The following is a 14,182-nucleotide window of genomic DNA, read 5'->3' on the forward strand; positions in this document are numbered from 1 at the left end:
AAAATGTACTAGCTGTTTGTCAGTTCTGCCATTCTTCCTCTGGTGCTGTCAGCAAAAACTTTTATTTTTTTAAAGAACTATTCTGTCCTTTCTTCTGACCCTCTGCCTCAATCTCCCATTGCTCAAGTGTAATCTAGCAGAAGATTCAAAAGAGTGGGAAATGTGTCTGCTAAAGAGACGTCTTTTAAGCTCTGGGCCTGTCCACATACAGATTTTTTTTCTCATGGTGAACTCTGCTGCAGCTGATGTAGAGGCTGCTTCTCAATTCCACATATCACTCCTGTCATCACCTTCCTCCCTTCTCTCCTCCCCACGCACACACAGCGACTTAGATATTTCAGGTAAAAGATGTCAGCAACACTGGGGCTTCAAACTAATGCCATAACATTCTACTGCAGCTGAGATGCTGGAAAGCAAGTGAACAGACCAACAGAGAAGGGGTTAAAATCATATACTTGTATTGGATACCAACCTTCCAGACACAGGGGAACTATTCCCATTTCACTAGAGTCCTTCAGTCTTTTTACATTACTTTTGGTGCCATATAACACTTTAAAAGCTCCCTAGCTGATGGATGTGGCCGGAGGCCGAGATCAGCTGGGAGAACTATAATGTATTGAGTAGAGCCTCCTCAATAAAGGACAGTGGCATAGCTGTTAAACTGAATACAGAATGATTTTTAGCTTCTCCTGGAGCTTTTTTCTATCACTATTTATTTTCAGCTCTAATCTAGGACTGGGGATTTGGAGAGGACATGTGGTTTTCTGTTTGGATGATCCATGGTTGTTGAGATTTTGTCATTCAAACTAGGCAAAAACTCAGCAACTGCAGAACAAGAGAGGCACGAGGAGCTGTCAGCCCTGGAACTGAATTATTGATTAACACAATGCTGTATACTGTATGTGCATTAAAGAGGGAAGCACGAAAAGTCATCTGAACTGTTAAATAAATAAAGCTGTTAAAATAAATGAATTTTATGTGTACCAATATTGAGAGTGTATGCAGAGCTGTAGTATAATAGAATCCTTTCTTATGGCTGGTGTCAGTAGAAGGCAACAAATAAAAAGTAGGTTGGAAGTTTGAGAGAGTATTAAAGTTTGACAATCAATAATTTTCCTTTGTTACCGAAGCATATTCAGTTATGGAGACCTAAAAGAGAAATGTCTTGCATAAATTTTGAAAGTATCTTTATTAAAACCAATTGTTTGGGTCAGGCTTGTGCCTTTTTTTCCCCCGTATTGCAAATATCAAACTTTAATCCTTTCTGAAAATAAAGATCAAGCAGTCATTTTAACTAAATACCTTTTCACTGCACTTTAATATCCCATTTTATTAGTATCTGTGCATGTCTTTGTTTGCTCTTTAAATCTTGCAATGAGTCCAGTGTGGTGATGGTTTTCGGGGGAGGGAAGAAGAGAAATATCCTTTATGATTAGGATATGTAGGTTTTTTCTACTTTATTTTATTCTCAAAGCTTGTTACATTTCCCTAACCTCCTAATTATGTGTCTTTTTTATACTGAGAATTGAGCCTATATCTAAGAGTATGTCTACACTATCCGCTGGATTGGCGGGCAGCAATCGATCCAGCGGGCGTCGATTTATCGTGTTTAGTCTAGGCGTGATAAATTGATCCCTGAGCGCTCTCCCATCGACTCCTGTACTCCACCGCCGCAAGAGGCACAGACAGAGTCGATGGGGGAGCGGCAGCAGTCAAATCACCACGGTGAAGACACTACGGTAAGTCGATCTAAGTACGTCAACTTCAGCTACATTATTCACATAGCTGAAGTAACATAATTTAGTTTGATTCCCCACCCACCCCAGTGTAGCCCAGGCCTAAGAAATAATAACTGCATCATGATTACTGAAAGAATCACATTATGCACAAGGAAAAATAACTGTTGACGTTGTTTGAACATGAGAAAATATATTCAGTAAGGTAGCTTGCAGTGTCTTCTTTACTAAAGGCCATGTTGCAACATTGATTATTTATTTATCTATTTATTTATTTATTTAGTAGCAGAAGTCTTCACTGAAATCAGTGAAGACTTCTGCTTAAAAATCAATGGCACACTATGGCACTAACAAAGTGGTGAATTCCATGGTGATATAAATTGCATTTTGTTTTTTTTAAATTTAAAATGCACCTCTCTTAAACCCTGGAAGAAATTTACAGCATGCTTGAGAAACTGCATTTTGCCTTAGAACATCATACATAGAACTTTTGAACAACCTATCTTTGTTGTGCACAAGATCTCCAGCGGAGTCCCAGTCTTGCTGGTATTGTAAATACATGATGGATGCAGGTGTAAGTTAGGCAGAAAACAACTCTGCTTCCCTGCCATGAAAATAAGAATGATTGCCTTTGCTGGCCATCAGCAGCACACAATGAAGAAGGAGCAGTCATATCAGTCCAGGAGGGAGATGTGCCAAACAGACATACTTGGGCCCCATAAAAATGCCAAGGGACTAATCCTGACAATTCCACCAGCATATCATCATCATCGTAGCATCATCATCATGGCAAGAAACATTTGCTGCCTATGAATACTTATCTGTGCAAGACTATTCTCTGAGTGTTTGTTCAAGCATACTTCAGTTGCTTGAATGTTAGTGGAAATCCAACACAATGGGGCTGTGTGTAGACAGGTTGTGATGTTTACCTAATTCTAAAATCCAGAGATACTCCATTGACTCCAGTGCAGATTCTGTGGTCTTACACCAGTGAAATTGAGAACAACATTTCATCTGTTGAGCCCTGAGTTCACTTACAAGAGAAACAGCATTTGTTAGGGATGGTATGGCATGAGTTAAAATGTATGGGTCTGATCCAGAGCCAAATGAAGTAAATGGGAATCTTTAGATGGACTTTAATAGGCTTTGGATCAGACCATATGTAGGTGTTGTGGGTGCTAATTTTCACCATTTATAGCCCACTGAATTATGGTAGCTGTGCTCAGACTTTTGTTGGGCTGAATTTGATCCCTTTTAAAAAAAATATTGTAACTGCTTATTTTGCATCCTTCTACCATTGCCATTTTACTAACTACTGACAATGAATCAAAGAATTTCATAAATACAAAAATAATAGAGAGGGAGAGAGAACATCACTGTAATTACACTGGCTGGAAAACACAACATTTTTTTCATTAGTCATATGAAATATTCTACACTGGGGTTCACAGTTTAATGTGTTTAATATGACTCACTGAGACAAGTACACAGACAGACAATATGATTTTTCATTGCTGGCATCTGGCTGCTACAGGGTCACTACAATTGTAATAGCTCCCTTGATATGATAGTTCTGTCTCAGCCACATAGTTACTGTGCTGATTTATTTTTTAATCTGTAGGTTTGGTATATGTCAGTGTAAATGTGTATCAGTGTCTTGCATTACCGTGTGTGTGTGTGTGTGTGTGTGTGTGTGTGTGTGTGTGTGTGTGTGTGTGCAGCTTTGCAGTTTTCCCCATTTGCTGCTCTTTTGCTGTTTTCCCCCTATTACTGTATCATTATTTTACTTTATTTTATTTTATTTTATTATGGTAGCAGCTCAGGACCCAAGCCCACTCCTGAACTGCAACATCCCTGCCATTTAACACTAGGCCTCTCCTGAGAAGAGACCGCCAATCATGACACATGCATTCTGAATCAGTGGTTTTATTTTATTCTGCTATATTGGCATAGTTTCCTTTTCATCCTTTTTTAGTTCCTGTGAAATTCACACACTTTCATCTCTCTGAGAATAAGATTCAATGCAAAGCTGTCTGTGTATAGCTCCAGTTATGGTAAGAAAGGGGGAATGTTTCCATGGCTTATGTTTTGTGGCGGAGATTTAAAAAAGTACAGCATCCTACCTCTTAATAATTTGGTACACTATATGTCAGTATTTTCTGCATGAATCAAGAGTAAGTATATTAGAAATCGCTGAGGTGTAACAAATTTATTTCATAACTAGGCCAAAAAGAGCACTTGTCTTCAGACAGACACAAAAGTAATACTAAACAGAGTAAGAATGAACCATTCCTACAGTTACTGTGCAGTATCCTACAGCTACTCAATGCTATCAGCAAAAGAGTACTAGTTTTTTAAACTCTGCTTCCTGATCCTCTCTCTCTGTCTCAAGAAACTAACTAGGTGTGAAAATTTTGATGAACACTTCAATGTAATTTTACATAATTTAATGTTGCCATGTAAATCTCTTTTATAGGTCCCTTTAGATGGAATTTAATGCGGCAAAAACCTTGTCATCAGAAGGATTAATGTCTGCATTAGCATTTCCGCAATAAAATCTGAAGCTAAGTGGTGGAGGCCACAGACACCTCAAACCTGGATTCTACCGCTCTACATTAAGTGCTGGAGTTTTTATTACTTGCTGTAGGGAAGTCTTTGCCAATGCTTACAAGGAACTGTTTATCCCTGCTTCTTTGGGTCCTGTTTGATGGAGGTCTCCTAACACCACTGCATCCACAACTACAACAGACTTTAGAAGCACAGCCGAGAGAAAATGTTGTCACAATGCCAGGGAGGAGGTCACCCACCCAGCGGGTCAAACGAGGCTGGGTATGGAATCAGTTTTTTGTGCTGGAGGAATACATGGGCTCTGAACCCCAGTATGTGGGAAAGGTAATTTTTTACTTTTTCTTTAAATGCTGAAGTGACACACAGATAGTAATATAAGCTATAAATGTGTACATTTTAGACAGGATGAATTTTCTCCATCCTTCCCTCCCACTCCCAACTCCCATAAAGTTAAACTGAGTCTTCTGGTGTTATATTTTGTGTATCTGGTGGATCATACAAAATATGAATGCAAAACTGTGCTTAAATTAAATTGAAATTCAGAAAGTCCCTCACTTTTCCTGCCGCTTAAAAATAAGTAAATAAATAAATAACCCATATTTTGGTGTTTCGTACATGTGCCATGTAAGCAAAGAGAACAATAAAGCTATTAATAATGCAGTTTACATACTGTATAGGGATCATATCTTCAGCTGGTGTCAATTATCATAGCTCCATTTGTTTCTGTGCAGTTATGTTGATTTATATCAGCTGAAAATTAGATCTTATTTGTTAGAATACTACAAACAATAGTACAAACAACTCCCCACCCCAGCATATAATTAATGTGGATATCAATATTTTATCCACACATTTTTAACCCTTACTATCTATGTTCACATCGGACTAATTTTCTTATCCCTTGCTTTGGAGATAAAATAAATCTGGGAATTCTGAAACATTTTGGTGTAGTATGTATAACTAAACCTAGTAGGATCTATTATATTGCTGTTCATTGTTAGAATTAGATGTAAGATCAATTTCAGGGGTCGGATTTGGATCTGTCGTTCTTGGGCCCAGGGGCAAGCATACTGCCACTTGATCCGTACGTAGGTACTGTATATGTAAACTATCATTTCTGTGTTTGGGTACTATTACTCCCATTAGTTTTTGGCAAACAATTGCTTTTGGTCTGTTAAGGACAAATCATATTATGGTATCATATGCTTCATTTTCTGATCATTCCTACTGTTGCCATGCATGTCTGACAGGTGGACAGGTTGCCTCATATCACATGATTCAAACAAATATACTAATCTGATGCAGCTCTAGTATTGTGTGTGTGTGTGTGTGTGTGCATGCACACTCAGACACACATACACAATATAAGGGCTGCATTACAAGATAATGTTTGTTTGAACCATGACTCTGTGTGTGCATGCGTATGTGTGTGTGTGTGCGCGTGTGTGTGTGTTACACTGATCATTATTTCTTCTGTGGTGCATGAATAAGCTGGCATCCAGTTGGGTGGGGTGGGGGCAATGATGAGAAAAGTGTCTTCAGAAATGAAAGATAAGACACAACCTAAAATATCAGGCAGCCAATGTTCAGAGTTGCACAGAGGTTGGAGGAGTAGTTAACTGCTCCAATTAAGTTTTAGTAGGATACGTCAAAATCTGTATGATGCACTGGAAATTGACCGAGTGATGTTTTACCTAATTAATATTTTTCCTCTCTTCTGTTATGCATAAATTCTACTTTGACCACAGGACTTTACTCACTGAAAGTCAGAGGCCAATGATTTGTTCCTTAGGCACTCAAAACTGCCACTGAAATGAGTGTTGGAGTTTTGCTTGCAGCAGAAATGCAGCATCATGCATTGGCTCTCAGCTTATTATCACTGAGATTTTTTTTCCCATCATTGTTTTAAATGTAAATAGTTCTGTCTATGTGGGGAATGAATACCATATTCTAACTGTAACCTGAATGATATTTACAACAACTTCACTTCTCTACCATTCCTGCCCCAAGCAAACCCCTCAGAACCAGGGAAAGAAGAATAGAAGACTCCATAAAATCCATTAGGGACTTTGCTTTGCCAGTGTAAAGTGGAATATATTCAAATATTATAGCTTTGAGCATTGATAAAATCCTAAAATAGAGAGAGATAAAATTTTGAAATGCAAAATATTTATAATGAGGACAAAACACAAAAGGTAACACGGTGAAGCTATTTATCACCCTTTCCCCCGCCCCCTGCAAAAGCAAACTAATATGATGATAAAATTTGTTCCTTGATGCTGTGTCTGAGATTTACTGTACCTATAGTTCCTGGAGTCATGCAGTGTTTGGTGACATCCGGAAAAGTGCTCACATACTGTAGTGATAAGAGTGGTATACAGACATGGATAGATAGACGATGTAGCTTTATATTTTATGGTCTTTTGTACTGGGTTTTTCAAATTACTTTAGGATTGTTTATTTGAGATTGGATGCTTGTTTGACAAATCCTGTCTCAATCAAAGTAGTTGAAAAATCCTGATATACTACAGTGCTGCTCATCTGACTCAAGCCTGACCTTCTGAGCACATGGAGGTGGGAAACCCTGCATCTCCTCTCCCTTTTTAAAATGTAAGTAAATAATAAAAGTGATCATCAAATTTGCTACCGCTGTACATTATAGTTTATCTTAATTCACCCCTTCCTCAGTTCTATACAGAAAATGCTTGAGAGGAAATCCTATTGCAAGGTTTTACATCACATCATCTCCTGTGGTACAGGATTGCTAAGCTTTCCTCTGTCGCAGCACATAGAGATGCGAACATAGCACCACCATGGCTCATAGATCTTTGTGATCTTATGTAAAATGATTGGCTAATAATTCTGGGCAATTTTAGTCTGACAAAGGGATAACTGGGTCATATTAGGCTTGCATGAACAATGGGTAACATTTGTGCATCTTTACTTATCAAACCAAAATAACCATTATGGTTAAGGAGCAATATTGGTCATGAGTAGAATTTACAGATTAACCAGGTCTGTCTTTAACTCTGAAGTCTTTTTTTTTTTAACTGATTCAAGTTGCTGAAAAGAGGAGTTTTTTTATCACACATAGGGGTATGGATATAATTGCACTTTAAGATAAGTAATATTGATGCATCTTGAGTACTTAGTGTACACTTTAAGGAAATGTGCCCCTAGTGTGCCACTTCTACCTAGAAGATAAAAATAAAATATGAAGGATCTGCTCGTGAAACACACAATAATTGAGAAAGGGTAATGAATGCCTCATTAACATTGAGGCAGAAAACACAGATCTGATTCCAGGACATGAAAACTGTTTGAGCTGATCATGTATTGAAACAATGTGTGGTTCTACTTTAGGCTCGTTATCAATTACCTCTGTGAGGCAGAATTTTATCTCCAACAATCCACCTGAGATAATTGAATACATTATTTTTTAAGTGGCTGCTTCTTTGCTGGATTTCCCATATAATGTGTATATATACACACCTCTGCCCCGATATAATGTGACCCGATATAACAGTAGTTTGGGTACAATGCAGCAACTGGTGAGTGCAGGGAGGTTGGGGAAAGGACGCCCCCCATACTCACCTGTGGTGGGAAGTGGAGCGCTGTGGCTGAGAGCTCGTGGAGTGGAGCGGCTGGGGCTGGGCTGCTCCGCTTCCGCCGCTGCCGGTGAGTGTGGGATCTTTCCCCAATCCCCCACCCCCAGCGACACGGCTGGGGCCAGGGCAAGGAAAGTGGAGCGAGCTGGGGCCACGGCACTCTGTTTCCCGCCACACGTGAGTACAGGGGGTATCCTTTCCCCAACCTCCCCACACAGTGGGAATAGGAGCGCCGTGGCTGGGAGCTGGCGGAGTGGAGCGGGCTGGGGCCAGGCTGCTCTGCTTCCTGCCGCTGCCGGTGAGTGCCCATAAGGGGGCGGGTGTGTGTGGATAGGGGCGGTCAGGGGACAGGGAGCAGGACGGGTGGGTTCCTGGAAGTGATTACGGATGGGAGTCTCTGGAGGGGGCAGTCAGGGGACAAGGAGCAGGGGGGCCAAAGCAAGTTTGATATAACGCTGTCTCACCTATAGCGTGGTAAGATTTTTTGGCTCTGGAGGACCGCGTTATACTGGGGTAGAGGGGTGTGTGTGTACAAAATTAACAGCTCTATCCTAGACATACAGCTATTTACTATACTTTAAATTGGAGAATCTATCTATCTATCTATCTATCTCCAACTGAAAGTATAGTAAATAGAGTAAATATCTGGAGCTGTTATTTAACCTTGGGATGCACACCCAATTGGGAAGAGGATATTCACAGACATTTCCCCACTGGATGATATGAAACTTCCATTAGCGACACAAGGTGGGTGAGGTAGTATCTTTTATTGGACCAACTTTCTGTTGGTGAAAGAAACAAGCTTTTAAGCCACACAAAGCTCTTCTTCAAGTTTGGGAAAGGTACTCTCAGCATCACAGCAAAATGAAATAGATTTTTAGTATAAGTACTTACAATATATGCTAAGAGACAATTCAAGTTAGAGTGGCCCGATAACACCTCTGCAGTCATAAGACAAAAAGAGGGGGTTAGTGCATTACAGATTGTTGTAATATGCCATGAATCCAGTGTCACTGTTCAGTCCATGATTTTATGTGTCTAGCAGAGTAATGAGTTTAAGCTCCCAGGCTCATCTTTTGAAAGTGTTGTGCAGGTTTCCTTTGAGGATGAGGACTGTTAGGTCAGATAGAGAGTGATCACTTTGTGAAAAGTGTTCGCCCACAGGTGATGGGGTGTTTTTGTCTTTTATCAATTTCCTGTGTGACTTCATTCAAGATGATAGTGATTCTATAGTTTCACCCACATAGTTGTTATTGGGGAATGTAAAGCACTGGATGAGGTACACAATTTGTTGTGATAGGCATGTGTAGGATTCATGAATCTTGAAAAGTGTGTTGAGGGGGCTGTTGATCATTGTGGCAGTGGAGAGATATCTCAGGTTTTGCATGTGGTGCACAAATGAGTTCCTAAATATTTAAAAAATTCCAATGTTTACTTTATTTGTAATGATTCTTTAGCATCAAGTTAAAGCTGTATATTTGGGAAACAATTCTTGACTTAGCACTACTTGATTATATATATATCTTGAAGGTGTTATTAAGTGCATTGGAATGTCCAGGATTTTTCATGTGGCATGTAAGACTATATTTTGTGCTTGGAATTACAGCTTTTGTATCTCTTTCTTCCAGCCAGGATAACAGGACAATTCTCTGATAGGTGCACTGTTGGTTATATTGCTTATTATAGAACTGCAGCACTAACAATATCTCTGCAATCCATAAATAAAGGTTTAATGTGCTTATTAAATCAGCTGCCAATTTCACTAAACATTTAGGGATGACTACTTAATTTTGGAAGCCACTTGGAACAGAACGGAAGAGATTTACAGCAGTAATGTCAGATATTATCAGCCCAAACTCTCAATCCAGTTTATGTTGGTTTTCAGGAGACTATCTTAAAAAGTGTCAGGTTGCATTTCAAAAGATTGTTGTAGAAACTGATGGGGATTAGGCTAGTTCACAGTTAGAGAACCTGAAATAGTGCTTAAAGTTGACACATTCAAAGCTGTCCGTAAAGAATTCTCTTGACAACACACTTTGGCCATTGTAAATGGAACAGTAAATCAAAGTTTCAGAAATCCTGTGCCTGCATATTGGACAGTAGTGTGGGAGCACAGTAAGAATCTGCCAGATTTACAGGCAAAAGACTCAGGGAAGTCTCTCTAGCAGTTATCTATAGCAGTTCTAGATTAAAATGCAAATATTGTGCCCAGTACTGCCCTGAGTTCTACTTGGGCAAATCATGGGGATTTTTGCATGCTTATTGGATGGTAGAAATAAATCAATTTCATTTGTTGTCCTTGATGTCACTTTCTCGGCATCTTGAGGCATTAAACATCACATAAACATTATATATATATATATATATATATATATATATATATATATATATATATATATATATATATAAACACACACACACACACAGAGATATATAGATTTCAAGGAGATAAAAGAGATGATGTTCCATGGACTATTGCTTATGACATATGTTAATTCAGTCCCTTGAGAAGGACATCCCAGTTACTCACTTGTTGGATATAAAGGATTGTAGGCAAATTGAATATATATATATATATGTGTGTGTGTGTGTGTATATAAGTAAATAATGTTTGTGATTTTTAATGCCTCAAGATGCCAGAAAAGTGACAGCAAGGACAACAAATGAAATGGATTTATATATATATGTAAACACAAATGGCAAGATTCTCTCCTCAGACCTCTGTTTGGCACAGAAGGGTGAGATATATGTGGGGACCCTGATCCTCAGGACTAGCTCTAGCCTCAACACAATTTAAAGCTGCTAGCAGGCCTCGGACATAAGGTTCTTAATGGTCCTTATGCCACTGCAGGATAGGTGTAACCCACTATTGCTCCACTATGCCCTCTCTGCATTCAGTTATGCCCCTACTATTCCCTCTACACCAGTGTGGGAAGGGAGATGTCCACACCAGGGAGCCATTGGGGAAATTCTCTTTATGGTTCCTGATAATCTGGCCAACAAACATGAAATATGAACACTGGACTATACACATTCTTAATGGGAAATGAGTTGCTGGCATCAGCCCATTTAATGATGGACAGATATCAATATTACAAAAATCACCAGCATGTTTGGTGCCTGTGTTGGCAGGCTCAGAAGAGATACCAAGGACAGAATGTTCCAGGAGAGTGAACTGTCCTTTCTCATTCAGGCTGATGCCTCCAAAACAAAACAAAATAGGAAAGGAAGCTTAAACCGCATGTGCTATAATTCTCCTCTAGATAAACAAAAGATTTCTGTTTCTGGGACACTTAATCTGACACTGTTTACAAACACTACATTCACTTGAAGGAAATAAAACAATAAAATTAAAAGGAAAATAAGTCCGTACATGTATTTTGAAACCATATTGCCCTTTAAACAAAAATCTTAGTCTAAATCTTTATTGAGGCATGTGCCTTGGCTAATCTGATTTTCTTTTAAATTATATGTGTAATAGATTTCTATTGTTGAGTAATATCATGGTAACATTTCATTTGCCAGCTGTCACCCAGCTTTTGTGCTAGCACATCTGATTCAAAACTCACAAATGAGAACAGGCTACTGAAAAAAGAAATAGGAAGCGCTCTCTGTATCATTCCCATTAGTCATTCATATGATGTCACTTTCAAGGAGATAAAAGAGATGATGTTCCATGGACTATTGCTTATGACATATGTTAATTCAGTCCCTTGAGAAGGACATCTCAGTTACTCACTTGTTGGATATAAAGGATTGTGGACAAATTTCATTTAAAGTTAAAGGAACAGCTTCAGAACAGCAGTAGTTCTATTAATAAGCTATTCAGCATGTTTTCTGACCCCACCAGAAACTCACGGCCATTTCAACCCCATGGATGAAATTTCCCACAGATTTCATTGGGAGATGAACCAATGTACTGGAGGTTAAAATTGGGACCCTTGTTTTGTAGTTTAGATGCTTCTGTTCAGTTAGGGTGTGTCTACACAGCAGCCAGGCTGTGGTTTACATCTCATGTACACATACCCACACTAGCTGAAATCTAGCTAGATTGCTAAAAATAGAGGTGAGGTCAAGACAATGAGGGCTGCAGAAGCAAGTACATTCCCAGGGGGTCAGGGGGAATTGTGTAGCCCACACTGAAGCCAATGACATCACATCCTCACTGCTATTTTTAGTGAGCTAACTAGAGGTCAGTGCAGGTATGTCTACAGAAGCTGCAAAACACACCTCCAATTACGTTTAGATAAACCCTTAATCAGTGATGTTCTTTCTTAGCTACGTGCCTCTTGTGGGTATTGTTGTGATGATTGCTTTGTTCCTAACACATACTTTCTTTTAAGAATATATGAAACATTAATAATACTTAGCAATTTTAGTCTTCAAAGGGCTTTAAAAAAATCAAGTAATTCTCACAATGTCCCTGTGAAGTTAACTGGCAGAGCAGCAGTATCCCAGTTTTAGATATGGAAAAATTGAGGAAGGGAGGTTAGGCGGCTTGCTCAAGATCACAGAGGGAATCAGCACTGGGATTAGAACTCATGTGACTATGTTCAGACCATTTGACCTCACCTCTCTCTTTTAATATTAAATAGTGAAAAATGGAGGATTTTGAAATTTTTGCATCCAATTCATTGCATAAAGTACACAAGACTCACAATATATTTGACAAATGCACGTGAAAATGTGGGATGGAATTTTATAAAGTGGAGCTGTAGAAATACATAAACTCCCAGTAGCAACGTAAATTTGCTTTGAATGTTTCCCTTTTTAAGTTTATCTTTTGTATGAATTTCATAAAGACGCAGTATCACTGAAACATGTCGTAAAGGACTGTGAGTTAAATATAACACACTTGTTGCTGCTGTTGTTGATCTAGTGGATTTGCTTCTTTAATGCTTGACATCAGGCAGTTTATGTGGAAAATTAGAAACCCAGGTATCTATCACAGCAACAGTTTCTGCCTGTGGTTTTTATATTGCTAAGAATTACATAAAATATGTGGTGATCAAACAAACCAGATGAAACCTTCATTTTAATTGGTTTCAGGAATGGACAAAAATGTGGACTTATGATGTGAGGGAGACCCAGGTGGAATGGGAGGACAAACTCTTTGAGTTGGGACACACTTTTTGATAGAGGTAAAGGTGGCTGATCAATGATCATTCCTCACACACTAAGGAGGTCACAAAAGAGAGGGGTTACAGTTGTGAGACATCAGCAATCAATGGTGACATGCAATTCAGTCAGAGGTAGCAGAGTGTGTTATGACTGTGAGGACTATTGAGTGGTTTCCCCGCTTGGTGGCAACAGATCTCACGAGACATCTAGACACAAACTACTAGATGGTGCTGAGGATAAGCCTGTGGTTGTGATCTAAGGATGTGTAAGAGAGAGTTCATGGAAGCTAAATTTAGATGACTAGAATAAAGGCTGCTTGTGTCTGTAGTATGTTTCCGTAAAATCCTTCTGTTTGTACATGCAGGTTCAGACAGATGTGGGATTGTCAGAAGCACAATGAATGGATAAAATGTTGGTGTGAAGGAGGAGGATTTAAAAGCACTTGGGAACTTTGTGGATCAGTAAGAGTGTATGCATAAGGGATGGGCTCTAATTTTACCAAAGTGGAACATGACTGCTGGCAGAGATGATTTGCAAAGTCTGAAGGGGATTTTAATCTAGATGCTGAGGAAAAGCTGACAGATATTGAGGAACACTCAGTTTAGACATAGACATCTGGTAATCTAAAAACAACTCTGTATCCAATAAAGGATTAAAACAGAAATTATATCAGAACTGAAGGAGGAACAGGTTGAGATCATGGAATTAAATTCTGCAATACCAGAAGAGTGTCAGGTTAGGGAGATAAAAATAGTTAGACAGCTAAAAATAAAAATGAATACATGTCCCACAGTCCCTATATCAATGCAAGAATCTTATAAGTAAAAACTAGGGTTTCTTGAAATAGAAGGTGGTCATAACTTAATAGGCATTACTGAAACATGGTGAGATGATACAAATCAATGGGATACCATAATACTGCCCTATAAACTATACCTAAAAGATGTAATAGAATCTAGAGAGATGCAATTCAGAATAGATCATACAGTAGAATTTTTATAGATACAAATCCAAAATAATAAGAATTCAGATATACTAGTAATGTTATTCTGCTGGCCTCAGTATCACCAAAGGATACTGAGTGCACAATGTGTACAAACACGGCATTTTGTAGTTCCAACTCAGAAAGGAGGTGCCAGATCGAAGGTC

At 38.9% G+C, this 14,182-nt stretch overlaps 1 protein-coding gene across 3 annotated transcripts in view; it reads left to right on the forward strand.

The window, feature by feature from the left end:
- The window catches only part of CDH12 (cadherin 12), a 914,698-nt gene that overhangs the window by 686,483 nt on the left and 214,033 nt on the right, over positions 1 to 14,182 (forward strand). For all 3 annotated transcript variants that reach the window (XM_045005599.1, XM_045005600.1, XM_045005601.1), the window contains one exon: positions 4,213 to 4,628. In XM_045005599.1, the coding sequence (XP_044861534.1) occupies positions 4,398 to 4,628 (231 nt within the window). In that variant the 5' untranslated portion in view covers positions 4,213 to 4,397. The remainder of the gene's footprint in view (positions 1 to 4,212; positions 4,629 to 14,182) is intronic.

Source organism: Mauremys mutica, chromosome 2 (genome assembly GCF_020497125.1).
Source record: "Mauremys mutica isolate MM-2020 ecotype Southern chromosome 2, ASM2049712v1, whole genome shotgun sequence".
NCBI classification, from domain to species: Eukaryota; Metazoa; Chordata; order Testudines; family Geoemydidae; genus Mauremys; species Mauremys mutica.